The 18942-nt window shown below is 55.7% G+C and overlaps 3 protein-coding genes across 4 annotated transcripts; 2 read left to right on the forward strand and 1 right to left on the reverse strand.

Annotated features, from left to right (window-relative positions):
• The first annotated feature begins 17 nt into the window (after positions 1-17).
• PEX16 (peroxisomal biogenesis factor 16) lies at positions 18-6421 on the forward strand. The gene is made up of 11 exons (XM_030452608.1): positions 18-197; positions 361-396; positions 654-730; positions 1954-2087; positions 2393-2499; positions 2981-3061; positions 3447-3596; positions 3919-3991; positions 4275-4394; positions 4605-4669; positions 5772-6421. The coding sequence occupies exons 1-11, from the start codon at positions 41-43 to the stop codon at positions 5828-5830; spliced, it is 1059 nt and encodes a 352-aa protein (XP_030308468.1). The 5' UTR covers positions 18-40; the 3' UTR covers positions 5831-6421.
• A 1226-nt stretch (positions 6422-7647) lies between these two features.
• Positions 7648-8317, forward strand: C5AH11orf94 (chromosome 5A C11orf94 homolog). Its single transcript, XM_030452575.1, has 3 exons — positions 7648-7715; positions 7869-7942; positions 8052-8317. Exons 1-3 carry the CDS (start codon positions 7648-7650, stop codon positions 8183-8185), a joined length of 276 nt encoding a protein of 91 aa, XP_030308435.1. The 3' UTR covers positions 8186-8317.
• A 170-nt stretch (positions 8318-8487) lies between these two features.
• MAPK8IP1 (mitogen-activated protein kinase 8 interacting protein 1) lies at positions 8488-18724 on the reverse strand. 2 transcript variants are annotated; one of them, XM_008500396.2, is made up of 10 exons: positions 18438-18723; positions 14959-15040; positions 13876-14751; positions 12747-12822; positions 12120-12292; positions 11750-11859; positions 11500-11619; positions 10422-10492; positions 9982-10080; positions 8488-9536 (listed from the first exon to the last, which is right to left on the reverse strand). In XM_008500396.2, the coding sequence occupies exons 1-10, from the start codon at positions 18600-18602 to the stop codon at positions 9464-9466; spliced, it is 1845 nt and encodes a 614-aa protein (XP_008498618.1). In that variant the 5' UTR covers positions 18603-18723; the 3' UTR covers positions 8488-9463. The 2 variants fall into 2 exon arrangements, 1 of the variants encoding a protein (XP_008498618.1); XR_003987673.1 differs by lacking the exon at positions 10422-10492 and having other exon boundaries at positions 9449-9536; positions 18438-18724.
• Between the last annotated feature and the right edge of the window lie 218 nt (positions 18725-18942).

Below are 18942 nucleotides of genomic sequence, written 5' to 3' on the forward strand. Positions count from 1 at the left end.
GCGCAGTGCCGGTACCCGGAAGCGTGCGGCCGCGGGAGCCATGGCGGCGGCAGCGGCGGCTGCCCAGGTCCTTGCCCGCGGTCCGATGGCGCGGCTGCGCCTCCTGTGCCAGCGCTACCAGGAGTACGTGAGGCGGCACCCGGCCGCCACGGCCCAGCTGGAGGGCACCGTGCGGGGCCTTTCCTACCTGCTGCCAGGTGCGAGAGGGGGGCGGATGGGCCTTCGTCCCTCCCGCCGGGGCTCTGTGCCTGTGCCAGGGCCCGCTCCGGTACTGTCCAGGAGTGTGAAGGGTGTTGGGGTCTTGCGGGGAGCGGGGGTCTCCCCACGCACTGGTTGGCAGCTGCTTTCCTCCCTTCACAGGTCGCTTCTCGGACTCCCACGCGTTGTCGGAGCTGGGTAAGGTGGGCAGCGGCGGGAGGCCGGGGCAGGTCGGTACCTGGGGGGCTGGTGGTGTTCGCTGGTGTGGGTGTTTGTGGGGCTGTTCTGCGGACCCCTGGTTTTCCTGATGCCTGGCTGCATCATCCAGCAACTTGCGGGAGAAATCTGCGCGTCTTGCTGCCCTTCTCCCCTCGTCCCACTGGGGAAGAGGCAGCAGACCCAGGTTAGTTTGCTTTCCCTGCGTCCTGTAACTGCAGTGTCCTTCCCTTTTCCAGTGTACTCTGCCTCCAACCTCCTGGTGCTATTAAATGACTGGATTCTCCGAAAGGAGTTGCAGCGGAGCCTGCCTGTGGTAAGGCTGGAGTGTGTGGGAGGAGACTACGGGACACAGGCTTTCTTCCTCACAGAAGCTTTCAGAGTGTCTGTAGAAACTAACAGGACTTTGCTGTGGCCTGTCTTTTCTGACAGGTATGTAGAGGCCAGAGGCAAACTCTGAATGCAGATAAACAGAGTCGGAGGAGTGGCTGGAGTATTCCATGGGCCACAGAAATCAGGCCCTGACTTGCACCAGAAGCCCCACTGTTTTGGGTTTTTTTTTTGGGTTTTTTTTTTTTTTAGAAGTTCAGAACTTGAGATGGGCAAAGATGTTGCTGAATAACCATCGCTGTTTCCAGAGCAGTGGCTCTGGAGCACTGACACTCTGATTCCATTTCTCAGACTCTTGCTTTGCATATGCTACTGAGTAAAGCAAATACAAGCACCTTGCTTCTATGTTTCTATTGCAAGAGCACTAGACTGGCTCCCAGCACTTGTTAGAGCCTTTGGGGAATGAGGAGGAGGGTGTTTTTTCCACACAGGCCTCCTCTGTTGCAAGCCTGCCTGCTGTGTGGGTTTGGGTGTTGGCAACTCTCTGGCTGGAGCATCAGGTATGTAAGAGACAGAAAGGCAGAAGATTTGCTTCCCTGATTGCTAAATGCTGAAGTGAATTTCAACTGTATTGCTTTTCAATGGTTAAATCCTGTGGATGCACCAGGAAAGTCCTGTGTGGGGAGCAGGGACCCAGGCTGGAAGAATACCTGCTGTCTGGGGATTCATGTCTGTGATCTAGACTGATGCTGCATTCAACAGGCATTTGCTTTGATGTAACTGTGGACTCTGGAGTCCCCTTCCCTCTACTCTAAGTCCATTGTCAGCTAACTAGGAAGGAGGTCTGTCGTGTAGCCCCGTTCTAGGCCAAGGAGGACAGAGTTTTGCTGTGGAGACTGGGGACAGTGCCACAACTCTCCTGCTGTGTCAGATGGAGTAGAAGGCAATACAGTATGCAGGTGTGATGTTCTCCCTGTTTGCTCCTGCTTGGAGGCTGAGAAGTGGACTTCTGTGTAGACACTGGCTGCATTGGGAGACTTTTTGTTATTACTTTTTGTATTACTTTTTGTTTCTGCGGCTGTGACTTCTAGGGCCGTCTGGTACTTATTTTTTGAGAGTCTCCCCAGACTGGGCTGTGCTGCTGCTGCCCCATTTAACTTGCAAGCAGAACCTGCATCCTATCCCCCTCCTCCCCTCTGTGTTTTGCAGTCGCTGCCCCAGCAGAAGCTGCTGACCTGGCTGAGCGTGCTAGAATGCGTGGAGGTTTTTGCAGAGATGGGGACAGCCAGGGTGTGGGGGGAGATGGGCCGGTGGACCATCATTGTCCTCATCCAGCTGGCTAAGTAAGTGCCACGGGTGGAGGGGAAGGGGCTGCGTGTACTCTGAAAGGGAATCTGGAGGGCACTTGGCTGTACCCCAGGAAAAAAGCCCAAGCAGGACTGAGCTGCCAGTCCCTGAGGCTGCGGGAGTTTGGAGCCCCACAGTGTCCTGAATGCATTGCCATAGAAAGGGACGCTTCCCCTTTTGCCTTGCCAGCTGCCCTGAGCAGACCTGAGTGTCTCCCTCTTCTGTGGAAGCCACCTTTCCAGTGCAACAGGAACCCAGCTCTGTTTCGTGGTATTGAAGTCTTCCATCTGTCTGCCCACAGAGCCATCCTTCGTCTCCTGCTTCTGCTGTGGTACAAAGGTGGCATCCAGATGTCTCCTCCCATTGTGCCACTCAACAGGGAGCAGCAGCAGCCTCTCTACCCCCAAGGTGAGCCCATGGTGCTGTCATCATTGGCTTGGCACCTTGCTGGGCCACATGTACTCATCAGAGTAGTGGTTTGGACAGCACAGGGAACTGTAAGGCTTCATACCACTAAGCTGAGCTGTGTGGAACTTTCTATCCTCTGCAGAGGACTGGTTAGCTTACTGGCAGGGTTGTCCTGCAGTCTTGAAGGGGGGAGTGAAGGAGTCTAAGCCTGGAACCACTGGCTGAACTGTTAGTCAAGCTGCATGTCCCCTGGTCTGATGAGGAAAGATACCTTATGCCTAGGCAATGTCAGGCAGATTTACCCCCTAACCCTCTGACAGATCCACATGGTGTTAGTTGCTTCAGGATGATCAAGTTTGCACCAGAGTAAACAGTCTAGTCATGAAAGAACTGTAGGGATGGCAGTGTAGGGAAAGGTGCTGCCAGCTGGGGGGTGAGGTGTATTCCTTTGGAGCCTGACCGTGGCTGTTTTCCTCTGCAGATGCAGAAGACAGCTCCTTGGGGAAGGATCAGACCTATATTGGCAAACGTTCCAGCCGTGTTGTGCGTTCTCTCCACAACAGTGAGTAGCTGGGGTCACTTTCTGTCCTTGCCTGAGCTGTTTCTGCTCTGTGCCCTTACTGTCACCTAGGTGTGGGCAGTAAAGGGCAGAACCTTGTATTGGGGCACATGCTGCAAGGATAGTGCTTGCTTTCCCAAGTGAACTGTGTGATGGAGACAACCTTTCAGTATGATTTGAGTTTCACAGACCTTACAAATAACTCTGCCTGCTCTCTTCCCACTGAAGGTGAGCTCTACGTGTGCTGGTCAGCTGCAGCAGTTGCTAAGTGCATTTCAAGCTTTCCTGTTTCACACCTTCCCTCGTGGTGCAGAAAGCAGTCGGGTGGTGGTGTGGGGACACTCAGTAGGGAGATTTTTGTGTTAGTGACCTGTTCTGCTTGTTTCAGCCCCATCCCTTCAGTCCCGGCACTGGGGGTATCCCCAGCAGAGGGAGGAGTCTCAGAGCCGACGAGCGGAGATAAACCAACCCCCCACCTCTCTGGGCCTCCAAGAAACCATAGCAGAATCAATCTACATTACCCGCCCACTGCTCCACTGTATCCTGCCCTGGCTGCATGCAGGCAACACCCCCTACCCGGCTGTCAGCAGAGGGTGCTGCAGGCTCGGCCCTGGCTCAGGGCAGTGCCACACCAGCCTCCTCTCCTTGTCTCTGCTCTGCTTAGGGCAGTGGCCTTGGGAATCCTCTTACACCTTGGAGTTATGGGCACAACTCTTGTCCCTTCCCTGGGGAACCCCCAGCACTGCCTTAGAGTGTGTTCTGCTGGGCTTGCAGAGCCCTGCTGGTTAGACAAGGGACTGCTTGTCTCCATGCCTCATAAGGCATCCCTGTTTTTTTCTTTTCCTTGACTTTCTTCCTAGTATTGAGTTTAGGATTATGGGGCCAGAGATCGTGGAAACCCTGGCTCCTCTCAGCAGTCCTGGACATTTCAAGGTCAGTCTGAGGAGATCTTTGCGGGTGCTTGAGGTTGTTGGTGGCTGATTATCACACTGCTTCCTGTTCCCCAACACTGAGCAGGCCTCCCTTAAGAGAAGTATGCAGAGATTGGTCTTTACCCAGGAGGCTGACACATTTAGGTATCTTCTGCAACACTTAGTGCTCTGTGTTCCGAGCTGGTGCAGCCTGCTCTGTGGAGCTGAGAACGGGGGGCATTTAGAGACCCACTTTCCCTGCTGGCTGCTGTTGCTGTGAGTTAGCTCTGCCCTTCTCCTCCTAGCCTGAGCTTGCTGAGTGACCTGAAAGACCTGAACAGGCGAGAGCGAGCAGAGCTGAGACGAAGGACCATCCTACTGCTGTACTACCTCCTGAGATCTCCTTTCTATGACCGATACTCAGAGTAAGAGGCCTCTGCTGGGCTTTTGCTGACAATTTCCCTTTTAACAGAAATAGCATCAGGGGACTGGGGTGAGTAGACCTGAAGACATTTGGGTGCTTGTGACCAGGTTAATCTGAGCCCTTGCAGGAAAGTCACCATTGCTGTTTGTGCACTCAACTGCTGGGGCAGGAGGTGTCCTGCTAGACTTGTTCATACTCTCTCCCTTCCTAGGGGCAGGATCCTTCTCCTTCTGCGCTTGTTGGCTGATTATGTGCCTGGAGTTGGCTTTGTCACACGTAAGTGGGCCCCACTGCTGTATCCCTGTTTCTGTTGGGTAGAGAAAAATCATGGGAGCTGGAGAAAATGTTTGTCAGTTGTTTTCCAACCTGAGGAATGAATTGGGAAGTCCCTAGAATGGTTGACAGTGGTGCATCATGTTGATGCTTGTGTTGTTTTAAACTGGAACATGAAAAGATTAATTGTTTCCTGGCTATTGGGAGCCTGTGTTTGACCACAGTGGTCAAACCCTCCCTGTGCCCTCCTAGGCTGCAGAGCTCAATCTCTGCTACCTAGATCTGTTCTTCTGGTGCACCTCCCTGCACCAGAGCCCTGCTTTGCAGCCTCTGGTTTTGAACTCTTCACTGATCCCCAGTCTGCAGCACAAACACAGGGGATAAACAAGTACTGACCCAGCTGGGAGCTGATTGTAAATCAAAAAGCCAGACTAGGTCTATTTTTTTTCTAGTCCTTCACCAGAGGCTGCCTTTACTATGGGCCAGAATTCCACCTTCCTCCCTTCCTTACTGGTGTGGATTGATTCATGGCACTGATGTGGCATTAGATCAGCCTGGTGTCTGGGATTGTCCTTTCAATGGAGAGTTCACAAAACCAGCTAGCTCAGGAGCTGCTTCCTTCAGTTAGTGATTTTTGGAGAGGCTCTGGAGCCTGCATTAAGCCGTGTGCTGCATAAGCATTTTGATTCTACAGCAGTTGCTTCTATGGCTGCACCTGCTCATTATTGCTGAGTTGTCTTTCTCTGCTGTGCCACAGCAGTGTCCTCCTGACTCACTGCATGCAGGTTTCCCCCTTGCACATTTTAGAATCCCCTTCCCACTGAAGCTTGGACATGTTGGTGGGACACCATGGAAGGAGTGGTGTCCCATACCATGACCGTGCTGACCATGTTTCATTTCCTGCTCTCATCTCTGGCACTGCATCCCAAAATTGTCTCCCATCTTGGCTAAAGTACCTGTTTTATTCTTGGGTTCACCTGGGTTTTGTAACTGGAGATTTGGGATTGTTGGGCATCGTAGTGAGAAGGGGGATTACACCCTGTGTACATACAGGTTCAAGTTCCTGCCTTTCTATGTGCATGACTCTCCTGTTCTCTCTTCTCAGGGCCATTGATGGACTACTTGCCTGCTTGGCAGAAAATCTACTTCTATAACTGGGGCTGATGGGAAGATGATTGTTTTCTGCTGAGATCATGGCTGGACCTTTCTAAGGAAGGCAAACAGTCTGGGAGAGGGATGTTGATAATGTCTGTAATTTTCAGTTAAATGATCAATGAGAAGCTCCCGTTCTGTTCTGCAGTGTGGGGAAGGGGAGTATATATAAATTTTTTTAGCAGATCTGGCTGTGAGCAATGGACTCAACATGCATGGTGATACCATGGCCACCTCTTTCTCTGGACCATTCCACAGCTGCAGCAATGGCGACGTGACAAACTTTTTTTTTTCTTTTCTTTTCTTTTCTTTTTTTTTTTTCTTCCTTTTTTTTTTTCTTCCTTTTTTTTGTTTTGTTTTTTTTTTTGTTTGTTTGTTTGTTTGTTTGTTTTTCTTTTCTTTTTTTCCTTTTTTTTTAAAGCACTTGCTGTTTCTTCTTTTGTATGGCTACACTATGTTAAAGCCAGGCAGCACAGTGGTTTTTTGGAGAGTTTCCCACCTCATGGCATGGAGACTGACCTGCAGCTTGCTTGTCTTGGCTCTGCCTGGCTGATTTGCTTGGAGTGGACTCTTCTGTCAAATAAACTGAATGGAAAGGACCGAGCTGAAGGATTTATCTTCCCCTGTTTGCACGGGCTTCCCTTGTACCTGGTTGCCAGCAAGTCTGTGTCTGTGAGAGCAGGATTTGTAGTTGTATGCCCTGGGATGTGCTGTCTATTAGAAGCCTTTTACTCTGGCTTGGGGGAGAGGGCCTGGCCTTCAGCAGGCAGGGCCCCACCATGTTGCTCCCATGACAGAAGCTTCTGTAACTCCAGGTTACAGTCTCTGGTTTCCTGTGAGTCCCCTGGGGTCACGGAGAGCTGCAGCTTGCAGGCTGCTCCCCTCATGGCTACTGTGTGCTGAAAGGGTTTGCAGAATGGCTGCCAGCCAGAGCTCTGGGGCTTGGCCAGGGGCAGAGGAGAAATGAAGAGAGCAATTCAGCAAATAACTGATAAAGAGCCCAGGAGAGGCCTGGACAGCCATGCCTGTCTTTGTGTCTGCTCTGCTGAGGGAGAGTTGAAGCATCAGTCTTCTCAGTGAGCTGGTGCTGAGTGTCCCTTGCCTAGGAAAAAGGAGCAGGCAGCTGGTGGCACTGGACTGCCCCATGCAGCTGCCAGCACCACGCACAGCTTGGGGGCTGGAAACTGCCAGGTGCATTGGCCTCTGGTGGCTGACAGGGACCTGAGGCTGCAAGGGGTCACAGCCTTCTTGCTTCTGTGCCTGCTGTAAGAGGGTGTATGCCCCCCACACCCTTATAATGGGCTACCACAGCTGGGGACCTCAGGGCTTTGGCAGTGCTGGGGGGGGGGTGTGTTGCCACTTCAGCTGTCAGGGATGCCCGAGATGGCAGCAGCTGTGTGGAAAAGCCATGAGCTCCCTTTTATCACAGGAAGATGCTGAGTGCAGGAGTACAAAGTCTTGGCGTTGGGGGGGGTGTTCATTCCTGGAGACAGGGAGGCACTGAGATGGAGGGATTTGCTTTTGGAGAGGTTGAGAAGGAGGCAAAGGTGGTGATGAGGGACCAGGGAACAACCCTGAAGCTGTGGCTGTGTAGAGGGACATGCACAGGGAGGGCTATGTGGAGCTGGCTTGGTCTGGGCATGAGCAGGCAGCCCAGAACCATCACCTTATGTACCAGGAGGGAGTAGGCAGCAGCATCTGGGAGACAGGGTGGGGGGCAACCAAGTGTTCCAAGGCCACCAGAACGGTTCCTCTGTGACCTCGGTGTCCTGTGGCCATCGGGGTGGCACCTCTGAGACCTTGCTGTGACACTGGCAACAGGGCACACCATGCAGTGCTGGCTCCTGCTGCTCACCCTGCTGCTGGGGGCTGCTCTCTCACGGCCCCTGCCTGAGAGGTGATGACTCTTTTCCCCCTCCTATCTTCAGAACTACCTCGTGTCTCTTGTGGCACCAAGGTCTTGAGAGCTGGCCAGGCAAGGACAAGAGGTGCAGTGCCAGTGTGGGCAAGTGGGTCTCAGCTCACTCCTGCCCCCATTTTCCCTCTGCAGGGGTAGTTACTCAATCCCTGAGGAATTCACTGCTCTCCTGGAGCTTCCAGAGCAGCACTTCGGCCTGGTGGATGGTACATTGCTTTCCTTGCCCTGCTGAACTCCCTTTCCATTCCAGGGAGGGAGCTGTTCCTATGAGTGAGGAGCCCATGTCTGAGCCCAGGCTCTCTGCTCTCCCTGCAGATTATGGCATCAAACCCAAGCAGCCTCGCCTCAGGACCCACACAGCCCGGGAAAAGCCCCCAGGGCTGCGCAGAGCTGGCAAAAGCAAGCGTGATGAGCTTGACTTGCTGGAGTACTATGATGCCCACTTTTGAGCCAATGTGCCTGTGTGCCCACTGCAGCCCAGCCTCCAGGACCCCCTCTGCCCCATCTGTCCTCTACTGCTGCCAGACAGGGTAGGTATGGGGTGTAGGAATGGGGCAGGTGTAAAGGTAAAGTCAGGTGTGGGTAGAGAGAGAGAGAGGTCCTTTCTGTCCTTTCTCTGGCCCCCATGAATTACAGTCAGGCCTTTAGGACTCAGTCTGAAAAGCTCCATCTCCTATTGGGGTCTCAAGGGAAGGAACAAGCCAGGACCCAACCCCACTGTGGCAGGACACACAGAGTACAGCAGCCCTGCTCCATGAACCATCATATTTAATAGTTGTTGCCATCACATCAGATCCAGCTGAAGCACAGAGACCACTGGCTGCAGGGGCCAGGAGAGCTCCTCTACCTCCCTGGTGCTGTGCTCAGCTCCCTACAGGGTTTAGCCCTTCACTGCCCCACTTCTAGCAGGAACACAGCTCCGCAGAGGGGCTGAGTCCCATTGCCCCGGGGTGGCCAGAACCCAGCCCAGCCCCTGCCTCTCACCTGCAGCTGGGGAGAGGGGGAAAGGGGCCAGAGAAAGGCTCCCATCCCAAGGGTGTAATTACTGCAGGGAGATATGGGGAGGGAATTTTCTGTCTTCTCAGTACACAGATGCAAGAGGGGAAGGACAGGGATGGGGGCAGAGGCAGGGGTGAACTGTCTCAGCTCATCCTGGTGCTGCCTCTAGCAGAGGAAATATCGGGGGGTTCCTGTGTCATCCCTGCTCAGCAGCCTTGGCCCCGGGGCCTGGCAGGGAGGTGTTGCCCACCCGGGGCAAGCTCATCTCCCACTAAGGAGCCAGCATGTGGGTCTTGTTTGCTGTAGCTGCTGTGCCTTCATACTGCGAGAGTCCAACTCTGCCACTGCATTAAAAGCCACCCCAGAGGGATGACAGGAAGCTGGGCCATGGTGGTCACAAGGAGAAGATGCTGTCACCCCAGCCTGCAGCAGAGACAGGCACAAGCACATTGCTGCTCACCCCCTCCCACTGCTCACAGGCAGGGCACCCAGCGGGTGCTTCATCAATAGAATAAACTAGGAATATTTTGTACAATAAACACAATTTGTCCAGAGCCCTCCCCCCCTCCCGTCCCCCCAAGGCTGAGGAAGGGGAGTCACAAAAAGAGGCAGCACTCCATGCCCTGAGCCCACTCCTCCTCCAGGCTCAAGCAGCTCTTGTCCATGCAAGACACGGGGAAGGGGCGAGACTGCAGCCCTGGCTGTGCAGGAGGTGCCTGTGCCAGCCCCTACTCCAGGTAGATGTCCTCTGTGGGGCAGGTGTACTCCACATACTCCTTGTAGAATTGCTGAAAAGCTCTCCTGCAACACAGTACAAGGCAAAGCTGAGCAGCATTCCCCCTGGGAGGCATTTAGAGCTGCTGTTCCCACCCTTCCTCCCTGCCCTGCTGGCAATTTGACCCTCCTGCCCTTCATCCCCTGGCCCTTCCTGTGTTAACACCCAGAGTTGCCATCAGAGCCACAGGGCCTCCATTTTTGCCCTGATCCCCTGCACAGTGCATGACTTCCAGCCATCTGCCCGCAAATCCTTGCACTGGGACTTGTTCCAGTGCTGTCAGGAATATGTTGCCTGTAGCCTTGTAAGAAGCCCTGGCTCTCACACTAAGCCTCTCACTTGAGGGAAGAGATGCCAGCCTGAAGCAAGGCCCAAACCCCACTGGGATAGGGAGATGGCAAGATTCAGCCAGGCTGCCTCAATGCCTCCTGCCTTTTGGGAGCAATCCTCCCCTGCTCAGCCAGGACTCACCCTACAGACTCTGCCAGAGGCTTCGTGGACTCCTCCGAGACAAAGACATGACAGGCAAATCTGTGGTCAGCAGGGTGCTTGGTGATGAACCCAAAATATCTGAGGGTAGAGAAAGTGCATGTGACCAGACAAGCAGGCACAGGTACCTCAGCATCCCCAGGTGTACCTGCCCTGTAGCATAGGGGTTTGGAACCTGAGCCCCTACCCTCAAAACCCAGGGGTCACTAGCTACCATGGCCCATGGACAAAGCTGGAATGTAATCCCCTCCAAAGGCTAATTTTGCATGAAGCTGCAGCATTGGGATCACAGGGAGAGGGGACCCCTCAGACAGGGTGCTTCCCTTCCCTACCAGCCCCAGCTGTGCTGCCATTAGGGAGTGGGAAAGCACTGTGACAACCTGCTGGCACTGTGAGCCACCCCACACCTCCCCACTACTCACTTGTTGTTCTTTGGATGGTAACCACAAAAGGAAATGTTCTTCAGCTGGAAAAAATGGCTACACTTGTTTACCTAGGGGACAGAGACAGGAACTGTGAAAGCTTTCCTCCCCATCACCCTGCAGGGCAGCTGGTCTCTGGACCCTGGAAATACATGCTTGAACTCAGTGGTGAAATAAACTGGAGCCTGACCCTGAGTTGCCACCAGCAGAAGTGTCAGGATGGCCCCAAGCACCTGCACACAGGATCATTTTCCAGGCAGCCCTGCAAGCTCCCACCCTGGCTGCCTCTACCTCCCTCCATCCACAGGATTTCCCTGCAGGCCTGGGTTACTCTCTACTCCAGCTAATTCAGTGCTGTTCTTCACCCAGTGCACACAGCCCTTCTCCCTCACTAAAAAGGTTCTCAGAAATACCAGCAGGTGAATAGATGAATAGATAACTTAGTTCTAAGTCATTCAAGCCTGAGCGTTCAAAGGGTCCCAACCAGAAAGAAATGTTTAAATAAGTTTAAAGAGTAACCAAGCTGATGCCATCCTCTAGGTCCAGTCAAGACTGGTAGAAACCCCAGCCCAGCTCCTTTCTACAGCATCCACAGCCAGGAAGTACTCCTACCCCATGGCTGCAGGGCAGGTTTCCCCAAAGGCTTCTTGCAAAACCCTTGGTTGCCTCTGCCCAGCATGAAGCTGTGCTTTGCTATGCTACTTATGCAGAATGCTAATCAGCAGCCAGCCATAGCCTGCTAAGGAGATTACAGGGCAGGCCTGGAGGACACCACTGAAAATAGTAGCTGACAGGTTTAGGAGCAGCTGACAGATTTCAGTGCAGCTCAGCTCACAGCATCCTAGCACAGTGAAGTTCTTGGCAACTGCAAGGGTATCAGCTGGTGGTATGGCCCAAAGCTGGGATCCTGGGAGGCACAGAGGCCCCTGACAACAGAACAACCTGACTGATGGTGCTTCTCACACCCCTAGATGGGTGCAGATCCTTCATCTTCATATGCAAACGTGACCTACAGAACACAGGGGGCACAAACCAGCAGCTGGGGAAGGGATGAGACAAGCAGCAGGGGGGCTCTAACCTTGCTGTGCTCTTTGGAGTCATCAGCTTTCACGGCAATCTTGACCCCGCGCACGCTGATCTCCAGGATGCAGCTGGAGGGTGGGTTAAAGTGCACAGTGAGGCGGCGTGTGGTGGCAATCTGAGAGAGCAAGACAGAGAAACTAAGCCCTGGCACTTGTGAGCAATGATGATGGCTCATCCCTTCCCCTGCCATGCTCTGCCCTGCTGCCAGGAGCAGGCACAGCTCCCAGGGACAGGGTGGGACATACCTTCTGCATGGCCGCGCACAACACGTCGTTGCCCTTGTGGTAGGGAACCTGCACCGAGCCGAGGAACTTCACGTGAAACTGGTCCACCCAATCGCTGCTCTTGGCCAGAGCTGGAGTGAGCATGTGGTAGGGATCAATGAGCAGGCATGTGGGATGAGATCCACCTCCCAGCCCCACACTCCCACCTCTGCACAAAGCTTCCTGAAGCACCAAACTCAGAGCACTGCACCAGAAGCTGCACATCATTTCTCCCTGCCAGCTGCCTAGCTTGGTCCTCCCTCCATCTCCCTGCTCATCACCAGGCTCTGCTCAGCAGAGCAGGTGGACACAAGGATGCAGTACATGAGAGGTGCCCACAGAGGCTTGGTACCTGTTACATGGTCTGGGTCCTTGGTGACTTCGATAGCATAATAGGCAGGGAAAATGCCCCGGTCGCCTGTCCGCATGTTGTATGCTTCATACCAATAATCTTCTGCCTGCACCTCCACCAGCAAAGGATCATCCACTTCCAGCTCCAGCTCATCCACATGGCGAGGCACAAACCTGGGTGGGGAGGCAGTAGCACTTAGCCAGCCAGCAGTGCTGGTAGCCATCTCACCAGCATGCTGCTGGGGAAGGGGCAATGCAAAACCCACCACCCACTCAAGCAGACAGTACCCTGATAGGTGCAATATGCCATGGGGACCCAAAATGCTGAATAAAGCATCTGAGCAGGGTTAGATTCCAAAGGCAGCAGGATTCTGGTACCTAAGGCAAGGGTGTTCCTATTGCACTCATCTCCTGAGAGGTCCCAGCTGCCCTCAGAGGACTCATCCCTGCAGCAGCCTGGGCAGATGTTCCTCCTGGGCAGGCCTTGAGCTATGTGCAGTGGTTTGGTCCCCAGAGCTTCCCAAAAGCTGGTAACACTGGAGTTTGGGCTGGCTCCACAAGGGAGGGAAGGCAGCCACCCACTTTCCCCTGTGAGAGGCTCAGGGCACTGCTCATGCCGGCAGCTCACCTGAAGACAGCACGGTGGGTCTGCTCCTGCTCCTCCCCATTGATCACACAGGAGAACAACCCGAAGGATTCGGCACCTGGGGACAAAGACAGAGGGGGACATCTCAGTGTTGAGGAGTCAGCACCACAGATGAGGGAAGGCCATGGGCTGGGCAGGTTGCTGAGGCTCCTGGGGGATGAATCAGTGGAGATGAAGCCATGCAGTGCCACAGGACAGGAGGGCAGAGCTACAGCAGCTGCACTATTGCCCTGTGGTCCCCGACAGGGCTGTGCCTTCCCTACAGCAAGCTATGACAGCCAGTGTCACCAGCACTGATGAGACCAGCTGCACCACAGGAAGCCCTGCCTGCTGGGGCATGCCACAAGCCCCAGTGCTCCTGCAGGCTTGGGGAGGAGGATGGCACTCCCTCCAGCAGGGATGCTGTCCTGCTGTGAGACCACTGAGCCCCCACACCAGCATGGCCATACCTTAAACTATGCAAAAAAAAAAAGCCTGAAATGCCTCTTGTCACCCCTACCTGCAGGTCATAAAGCTTTTCCTTTGCCACCCCCCCCTCCCACCATGCCTCCCTAGCCACCAGGGACAAAGCCAGAGGCTGTGGCAAGCAGAGCTGGGGCTGGTGTCTGCTGGTGGCTTTCCATCTCCTGAGTGTGCTCCTGGTACACAGAATCATAGAATCAGCCAGGTTGTAAAGGACCTCTGAGATCATCAAGTCCAACCCTTGATCCACTCCCACTGCAGTTCCCAGCCCATGGCCACATCCAGTCTCTTTTTAAATATCTCCAGGGACAGAGAATCCACTCCCATTCCAATGTCTGATCACCCTCTCCATAAAGAAATTCTTTCTAATATCCAACCTAAACCTCCCCTGGCACAACTTGAGACCCTGCCCTCTTGTCTTGCTGAGAGTTGCCTGGGAAAAGAGACCAACCCCCCCTGGCTCCAACCTCCTTTCAGGGAGTTGGAGAGAGTGATGAGGTCTTGCCTGAGCCTCCTCTTCTCCAGCCTGAACATCCCCAGCTCCCTCAGCCTCACCTCATAGGACCTGTGCTTGAGTCCCTTCACCAGCCTAAATCATACCAGGAACAGGCAGCCATCAGCCCCCTTCCCCCTGGTGCCCAGCACTCACTAGAGGAACGTGCCCGGCCACTCATGAAGACGTTGAGGAACTTCTTGGAGAAGTGGATGTCCGCCTCAGGGGTGGAGTCCTCGGAGAGGCAGATAGAGTCATGCTTCAGAGCATCCTCCTCATACTCCTCACCAATGGCTGACTCGTAGGGCGAGGAGACACAGTTGTCATAGACAGTGGCTGAGTCACTCTCATCGCTGTAGCCTGAGTAGCATTGCTTGAGGCTGACCAGCTCCAGCTGCACGTTCTCGTCCACCACCAGCGTGTATTTGACTGAGTCGTAGGAAAGGGCACTGGTGTCTGAACTCACTGAGGCTCTCTGGAGGTTGTACCCCGGCTGGGAGCCACCGCCCCCACCGCCGCAGGAGGCCCTGGGCAGGTTCGTCTTGTCAGGGGAGGACATGTAGTCCAGCACCTCATCCTCCTCACTGATGGAGGGGTTGGTTTTCCCTGCCAGGGCCAAATAGCTGGAGGTGTCGATGTCGGAGCTGATGGACATGCGGTTCTCACCGGACTGAGACAGGAATGGCTTGTCTGTCTCCAGGGGGTCCGAGTTCTTCTGCACAGGTGTCAGGTAGATCTCCTCTGTGGCCTCCAGCCTCACGTCTGTCTGATAGCGGATGCGGTCCCGGTGGGCCTCGGGGCCCCTCGATGTCACCACCACCACACTGGCACCGTGTGGTGGGGGTCGGCTGGTGACCTGGTGCTTCTCGGGTGGCCGGGAGGATGCAATGCAGGTGGGTGCCATTTGGGTGGCTGCTGTGCGTCGGCACGGGCTCTCCGTGGATGTGCCCCGGTCTTTAGTGGAGGTTGTGCTGTTTTGGTGATTGACCTCATCGCTCAGGCAAACGTGGTCATGGGGAGGGGTCTGCTCACCTAGAGGGGGAGGATAGCAGCACTGACAGCCCCGCAGAGGATAATGCTCCCTGCTGGGGATGTCACCCAGACTCAAGATGGGACATGCTCCATCTATCTGTGTGGGATGTTTTACCCAGCCTCCTGCCCTGGCACCACTTGTCCAGGGCTCCTGAGAGCCACAATGGGTGCAAGGAGCTGCCCCTGGCCAACAGCCTGAGAACTCACCTGTCTTCAGAGGGGACGACGACTGGGAGACCCGCTCCTGCCAACTGTGCTTTTTCCCCAGAGAGTTGTTATTCAGAGTGTCCTGAGAAGACAAAGACGCCTTGTAGCTCAAATAGTAAACAGCACGTGGTGGTGTGGTACAACCCATCCCTCACTGGGTCCACAGCACTCAGCTCAGATCCCTGTTTGCCTGGGCTTGGAGGGACACCCCTCCCAACAGGCCCCACATCTCACCATGCTGTGAGAGCTGGTGCAGTGGCCAAAGCAGGGAAGGCAAGTAGCCAGCAAGGAGGCAGATGGCCTGGATGGATGTACTCCACCTCAGCGAGACTCAGCAGCAGTAGACCACGGCTGGATGGTCCCAAGCCAAAAATTCAAGACCTGAGGCTGCCTGGAACCTGCCCAGCTTGCTTTACTTGTGTCCTTTGAGCCTTGCCTACCTTCGAACCACCCAGACTATTTAATGGGGGAAGTCCCAAGAGCCATGGGTTGTTCTGCTGCCAAACTGGGAAGCAGCTTCTGGACAGAGTGACACCTGCTACTGGAGTCATTCATACCGGGTATATATAGGGGTATACATAAGCACAGACATATATGTATGGACACATAGTTGTACATTCACACACACATGTATATACATATAGTCCACTAAAGGACATCAATCCTAACCAGCAGGAGACGAGAGGCAGGATCAGGCTGTCTGTGCTGCCTATGCTCAGGTGAATTTCTGTGGGTGCTGTGCCCTGCCCATCTCACCCTGGGTGGCTGCCCACACGTGTGTATGTGTGTGTGGACAGGGGAACGTGCTCAGCCCCAGTGTGAGACCCAGGGACGCAAATGCCACCAGGCTGGCCCTCCCACAGACCGGGGACAAGTCCTCCCTGCTCACCTCAGCAGGATGTGACATCCTCTCCTCCATCCCTAAGTTATCCTCGGCCACCCAGCCCCTCCAGGGAGGCACAGGATGTTTCTCCCCTAGCTGCAGCAGTGGCATTTTCCATGCCACTAGTTTTTGCTCAAGTACTAACCCCCACTGGGACTCCCTGGATTTTCTCACAGCCTTATCACCAGCCTGCAGCTATTACCAGCAGTGCAGGACTGCCCTGTCCTTGCTTTGCTTCCCTGGCAGTATAAAGTAAGCCTAATGCTTCACCACATGACATGCTGCTGAACCCTGGCTGCCAGATCCCTGCCTCAATGCAGGGAAGGGTGGAGACCCCTGCCACAGGGCTTCTGCCCTTCTGCAGCCCCTACAAGCCCCTCCTGTGCTGAAGTAAACATCAGTGCATCCCCACTTGACTTTACCAGGGACCTGATGGGCTGGGACACGGGCCAGGCAAGCTGCCGCAGCGACAGCCTCTGCGTGCAAAATGCCACGGGGCCAGCACAGGAGCCAGGCTGGCTTCCTGGACCAGGAGAGGAGGCAGAAATGCAGCAGGCAAAGCCCACTCATCCCAGAGGGCAGGCACTGGGGTCTGCGATGACTGGACAGGTTGGAGAAGCACTCTCAAGGTGATGATGAACCTTGCCAATCCCAGCAGCTCTTTCCTCCCCTCTGGGAAGCTGGGGATGTTCCTTTCACCATCTCTGGGTCACCTGCCTAGGACGATGATCAGGGTGGGACAGTGCCCTGCCTCCCCCACCCTGCCCACCCTGAGGGGGCTTGAGGTATGAGAGGGCAGCCAGGTATTCAAAGGGAGATGCATGGCCACAATCCCTCTTCAAACCATTTGCAGGAGGAGGGATCTGGGCAGGTCAGGAGGGTGCAGGAGGTTCTGGTACAGGTTGAGGCAGATCTCCTAGACTGATCCCTCAGTGACAGTTGACACCCTGCCCTCTCCTTGGGAACACCACACATGAGGAGGGAAAAACTGCCTTTGGCCCAGAACAGGCAACTCCCTCCCTGGCCAGCCCTGCACCCCCATCCCCCCACTGGCTCCAGCTGCAGCAAAGCCCTCACCTCCCATCCCCCATGTCCTCTCCTCTGGCCATGCCTGTGGCCCCACAGCCTCCATCAAGGGGACCACCAACTTCCCTCTCCCCATCCCACTGTCTATGCACCTAACCTGCCCCCAGATCTCTCTCCACAGGCCTGCTGTTACCTCTGAGGTCTGTCACCCCTAGACACTGCTTGGCACCAGCTGCTGGGAGAGGGGCCCTGCTGCCCCCCATAACCCCCAGCTGGATGTGGCTGCCACATGCCCCCTGGAGTCCCCACACGAGGCAGGACAAGGCTGCCACTGTCCCTTTGTCCATTATGCTCAGTGGGGCTCCCCCGCCTGCCCAGCACCACTGCCTTTGTCCCCGGTGCCAGCTGCCCCTAGGGCACCACCCTAGCTCTGTGTTTCTTCCTCCTCCCAACCACAGCCCGAGGCAGAGATCTGGCATCAGCTGCCTGTGCTGGGCTGGTGACACCCAGCTCCAGCTACTCCCCATCTGTCACCCACAGGAACACCTGCCTCTTGCTTCATGCTCCTCAGCTGAACATCACCAAGATGAAAATCCTCCTACTTGGCAGAAGGCACTGCTGAGCGCAGGAGGGTGGCAAAGATAGCCCCGCGGATTGCACATCTTGTGTGGTTCCACAAAGTTTGTAGTAGATGGGACAAAGGGACTCCAGCCACCACCCAAAGGGTTAGTATTCAGGACACCCAAATGCCACCTGTACCAGGGTGACAGCAACCCCAGTCTTGGGGAAAACCTTCTAAACCCTTGTGTAAAATATGAATGCAAGAGAGGCAACAGAACCCCCTCACCCTCCAGGCCACCATTTTGAGTGTTGCTGTTCTGTCTCACAAAGTTTACACTGACATTAAAGCTTCTTTTGCCAGGCACTGCTGACCAGGAGTGCTCCCAAGTCCCCATTGCCAGCTATGAGGCACACAGTGTCATCATCCTGCCCCACGTCCAGGGCTGGAGCCCAGCCAGCTGATGTGCCAGCCAGCTCCACGGTGCCCCATCCCGTGACAGCTCATTCCATGCAGAATGCATTCCATAAGGTCCCTACCCTGCTCCCTGCTAGGCCCCACAGGCTCTGCTGGAGGCACAGCTCAGCCGTGATGCCCCTTCCCAACCAATACCCTCCTCGCCTCGGCAACAGGGATGGAAGAAGGACCCACTCGATCCCTAAGACCCCCACATTCACTCCCGCCCAGCGCAGTGCCCAGGCAGGGGGCACGGCCTCGGGGGGCTGGGCAGTGCAAGGGGGCTGTAAGGCAGGGATCGAGCGCGTCCCTATGTCGTCCCCGGTGCCCGGTCCCGTCCAGGTCTGCAGCAGGGACCGAGCCTGCGCTGCGCCCGACCCGAGGATCAGGGTGGCGACGGACAGGGACCCCCAGGGGGGAGGCCGCGGGGAGGGGCAGGGGGGTCTCTCCCCTCCCTCCTTCCGTGACAAAAGTCACCGGTGGTACGAGCATCCTTTCTCCTCCCCGGACTACTCCGTCCCTCTCACCCAGAGCCCCACCCCGTCCCGGCCTCACCTGACTGCGAGGCACCTGAGGGAAGAGGTTGAGAGTTGTGGGTCGCTTCGGCCTGTAGACATCGGTGGTCCCGGCCGGAGGGTCCTTCTGCAGCGGCTCGGGGGCCGTCTGCTGCTCCTCGGCCGGCGCGTCCCCCGCCGCGTCGATGAGGTCGAGCTGGAGCATCTCCGCCTGCAGCCGGCTGGCCTCCCCCCCGCCCGCAGCCCGGGCTCCGCCGCCTTGCCGGCTCACATGGCCCTGCCGGGATTAGCGGCTGCGATCAGGCCACAGGGAGAGAGGAAGGGAGGGAGGGAGGGAGGGAGGGAGGGAGGGAGGGAGGGAGGGAGGGAGGGAGGGAGGGAGGGAGGGAGGGAGGGAGGGAGGGAGGAGGGAGGGAGGGAGGAGGGAGGGAGGGAGGGAGGGAGGGAGGGAGGGAGGGAGGGAGGTGCTCGCCTGCTCACCGCACCCCACGCCGGGGCCGGGGAGGTGGGGCCGGCTCGGCAGCCGACGGCTTGTTCTTTTTAAA

Source organism: Calypte anna, chromosome 5A, assembly GCF_003957555.1.
Source record: "Calypte anna isolate BGI_N300 chromosome 5A, bCalAnn1_v1.p, whole genome shotgun sequence".
Lineage (NCBI taxonomy): Eukaryota > Metazoa > Chordata > Aves > Apodiformes > Trochilidae > Calypte > Calypte anna.

Excerpts from the sequence above, each read along its gene's own strand:
- PEX16 (XM_030452608.1), top strand. The coding sequence starts at position 41 with ATGGCGGCGGCAGCGGCGGCTGCCCAGGTCCTTGCCCGCGGTCCGATG. Across the intron at positions 198-360 it reads CCTTTCCTACCTGCTGCCAG|GTCGCTTCTCGGACTCCCAC; the intron begins GTGCGAGAGGGG and ends CTCCCTTCACAG. Across the intron at positions 3,992-4,274 it reads GCAGTCCTGGACATTTCAAG|CCTGAGCTTGCTGAGTGACC; the intron begins GTCAGTCTGAGG and ends TTCTCCTCCTAG.
- C5AH11orf94 (XM_030452575.1), top strand. The coding sequence starts at position 7,648 with ATGCAGTGCTGGCTCCTGCTGCTCACCCTGCTGCTGGGGGCTGCTCTC. Across the intron at positions 7,716-7,868 it reads TCACGGCCCCTGCCTGAGAG|GGGTAGTTACTCAATCCCTG; the intron begins GTGATGACTCTT and ends TTCCCTCTGCAG. Across the intron at positions 7,943-8,051 it reads GCACTTCGGCCTGGTGGATG|ATTATGGCATCAAACCCAAG; the intron begins GTACATTGCTTT and ends CTCTCCCTGCAG.
- MAPK8IP1 (XM_008500396.2), bottom strand. The coding sequence starts at position 18,602 with ATGCTCCAGCTCGACCTCATCGACGCGGCGGGGGACGCGCCGGCCGAG. Across the intron at positions 10,081-10,421 it reads TACCATCCAAAGAACAACAA|ATATTTTGGGTTCATCACCA; the intron begins GTGAGTAGTGGG and ends CTCTACCCTCAG. Across the intron at positions 9,537-9,981 it reads CCTCTGGCAGAGTCTGTAGG|GAGAGCTTTTCAGCAATTCT; the intron begins GTGAGTCCTGGC and ends ACTGTGTTGCAG.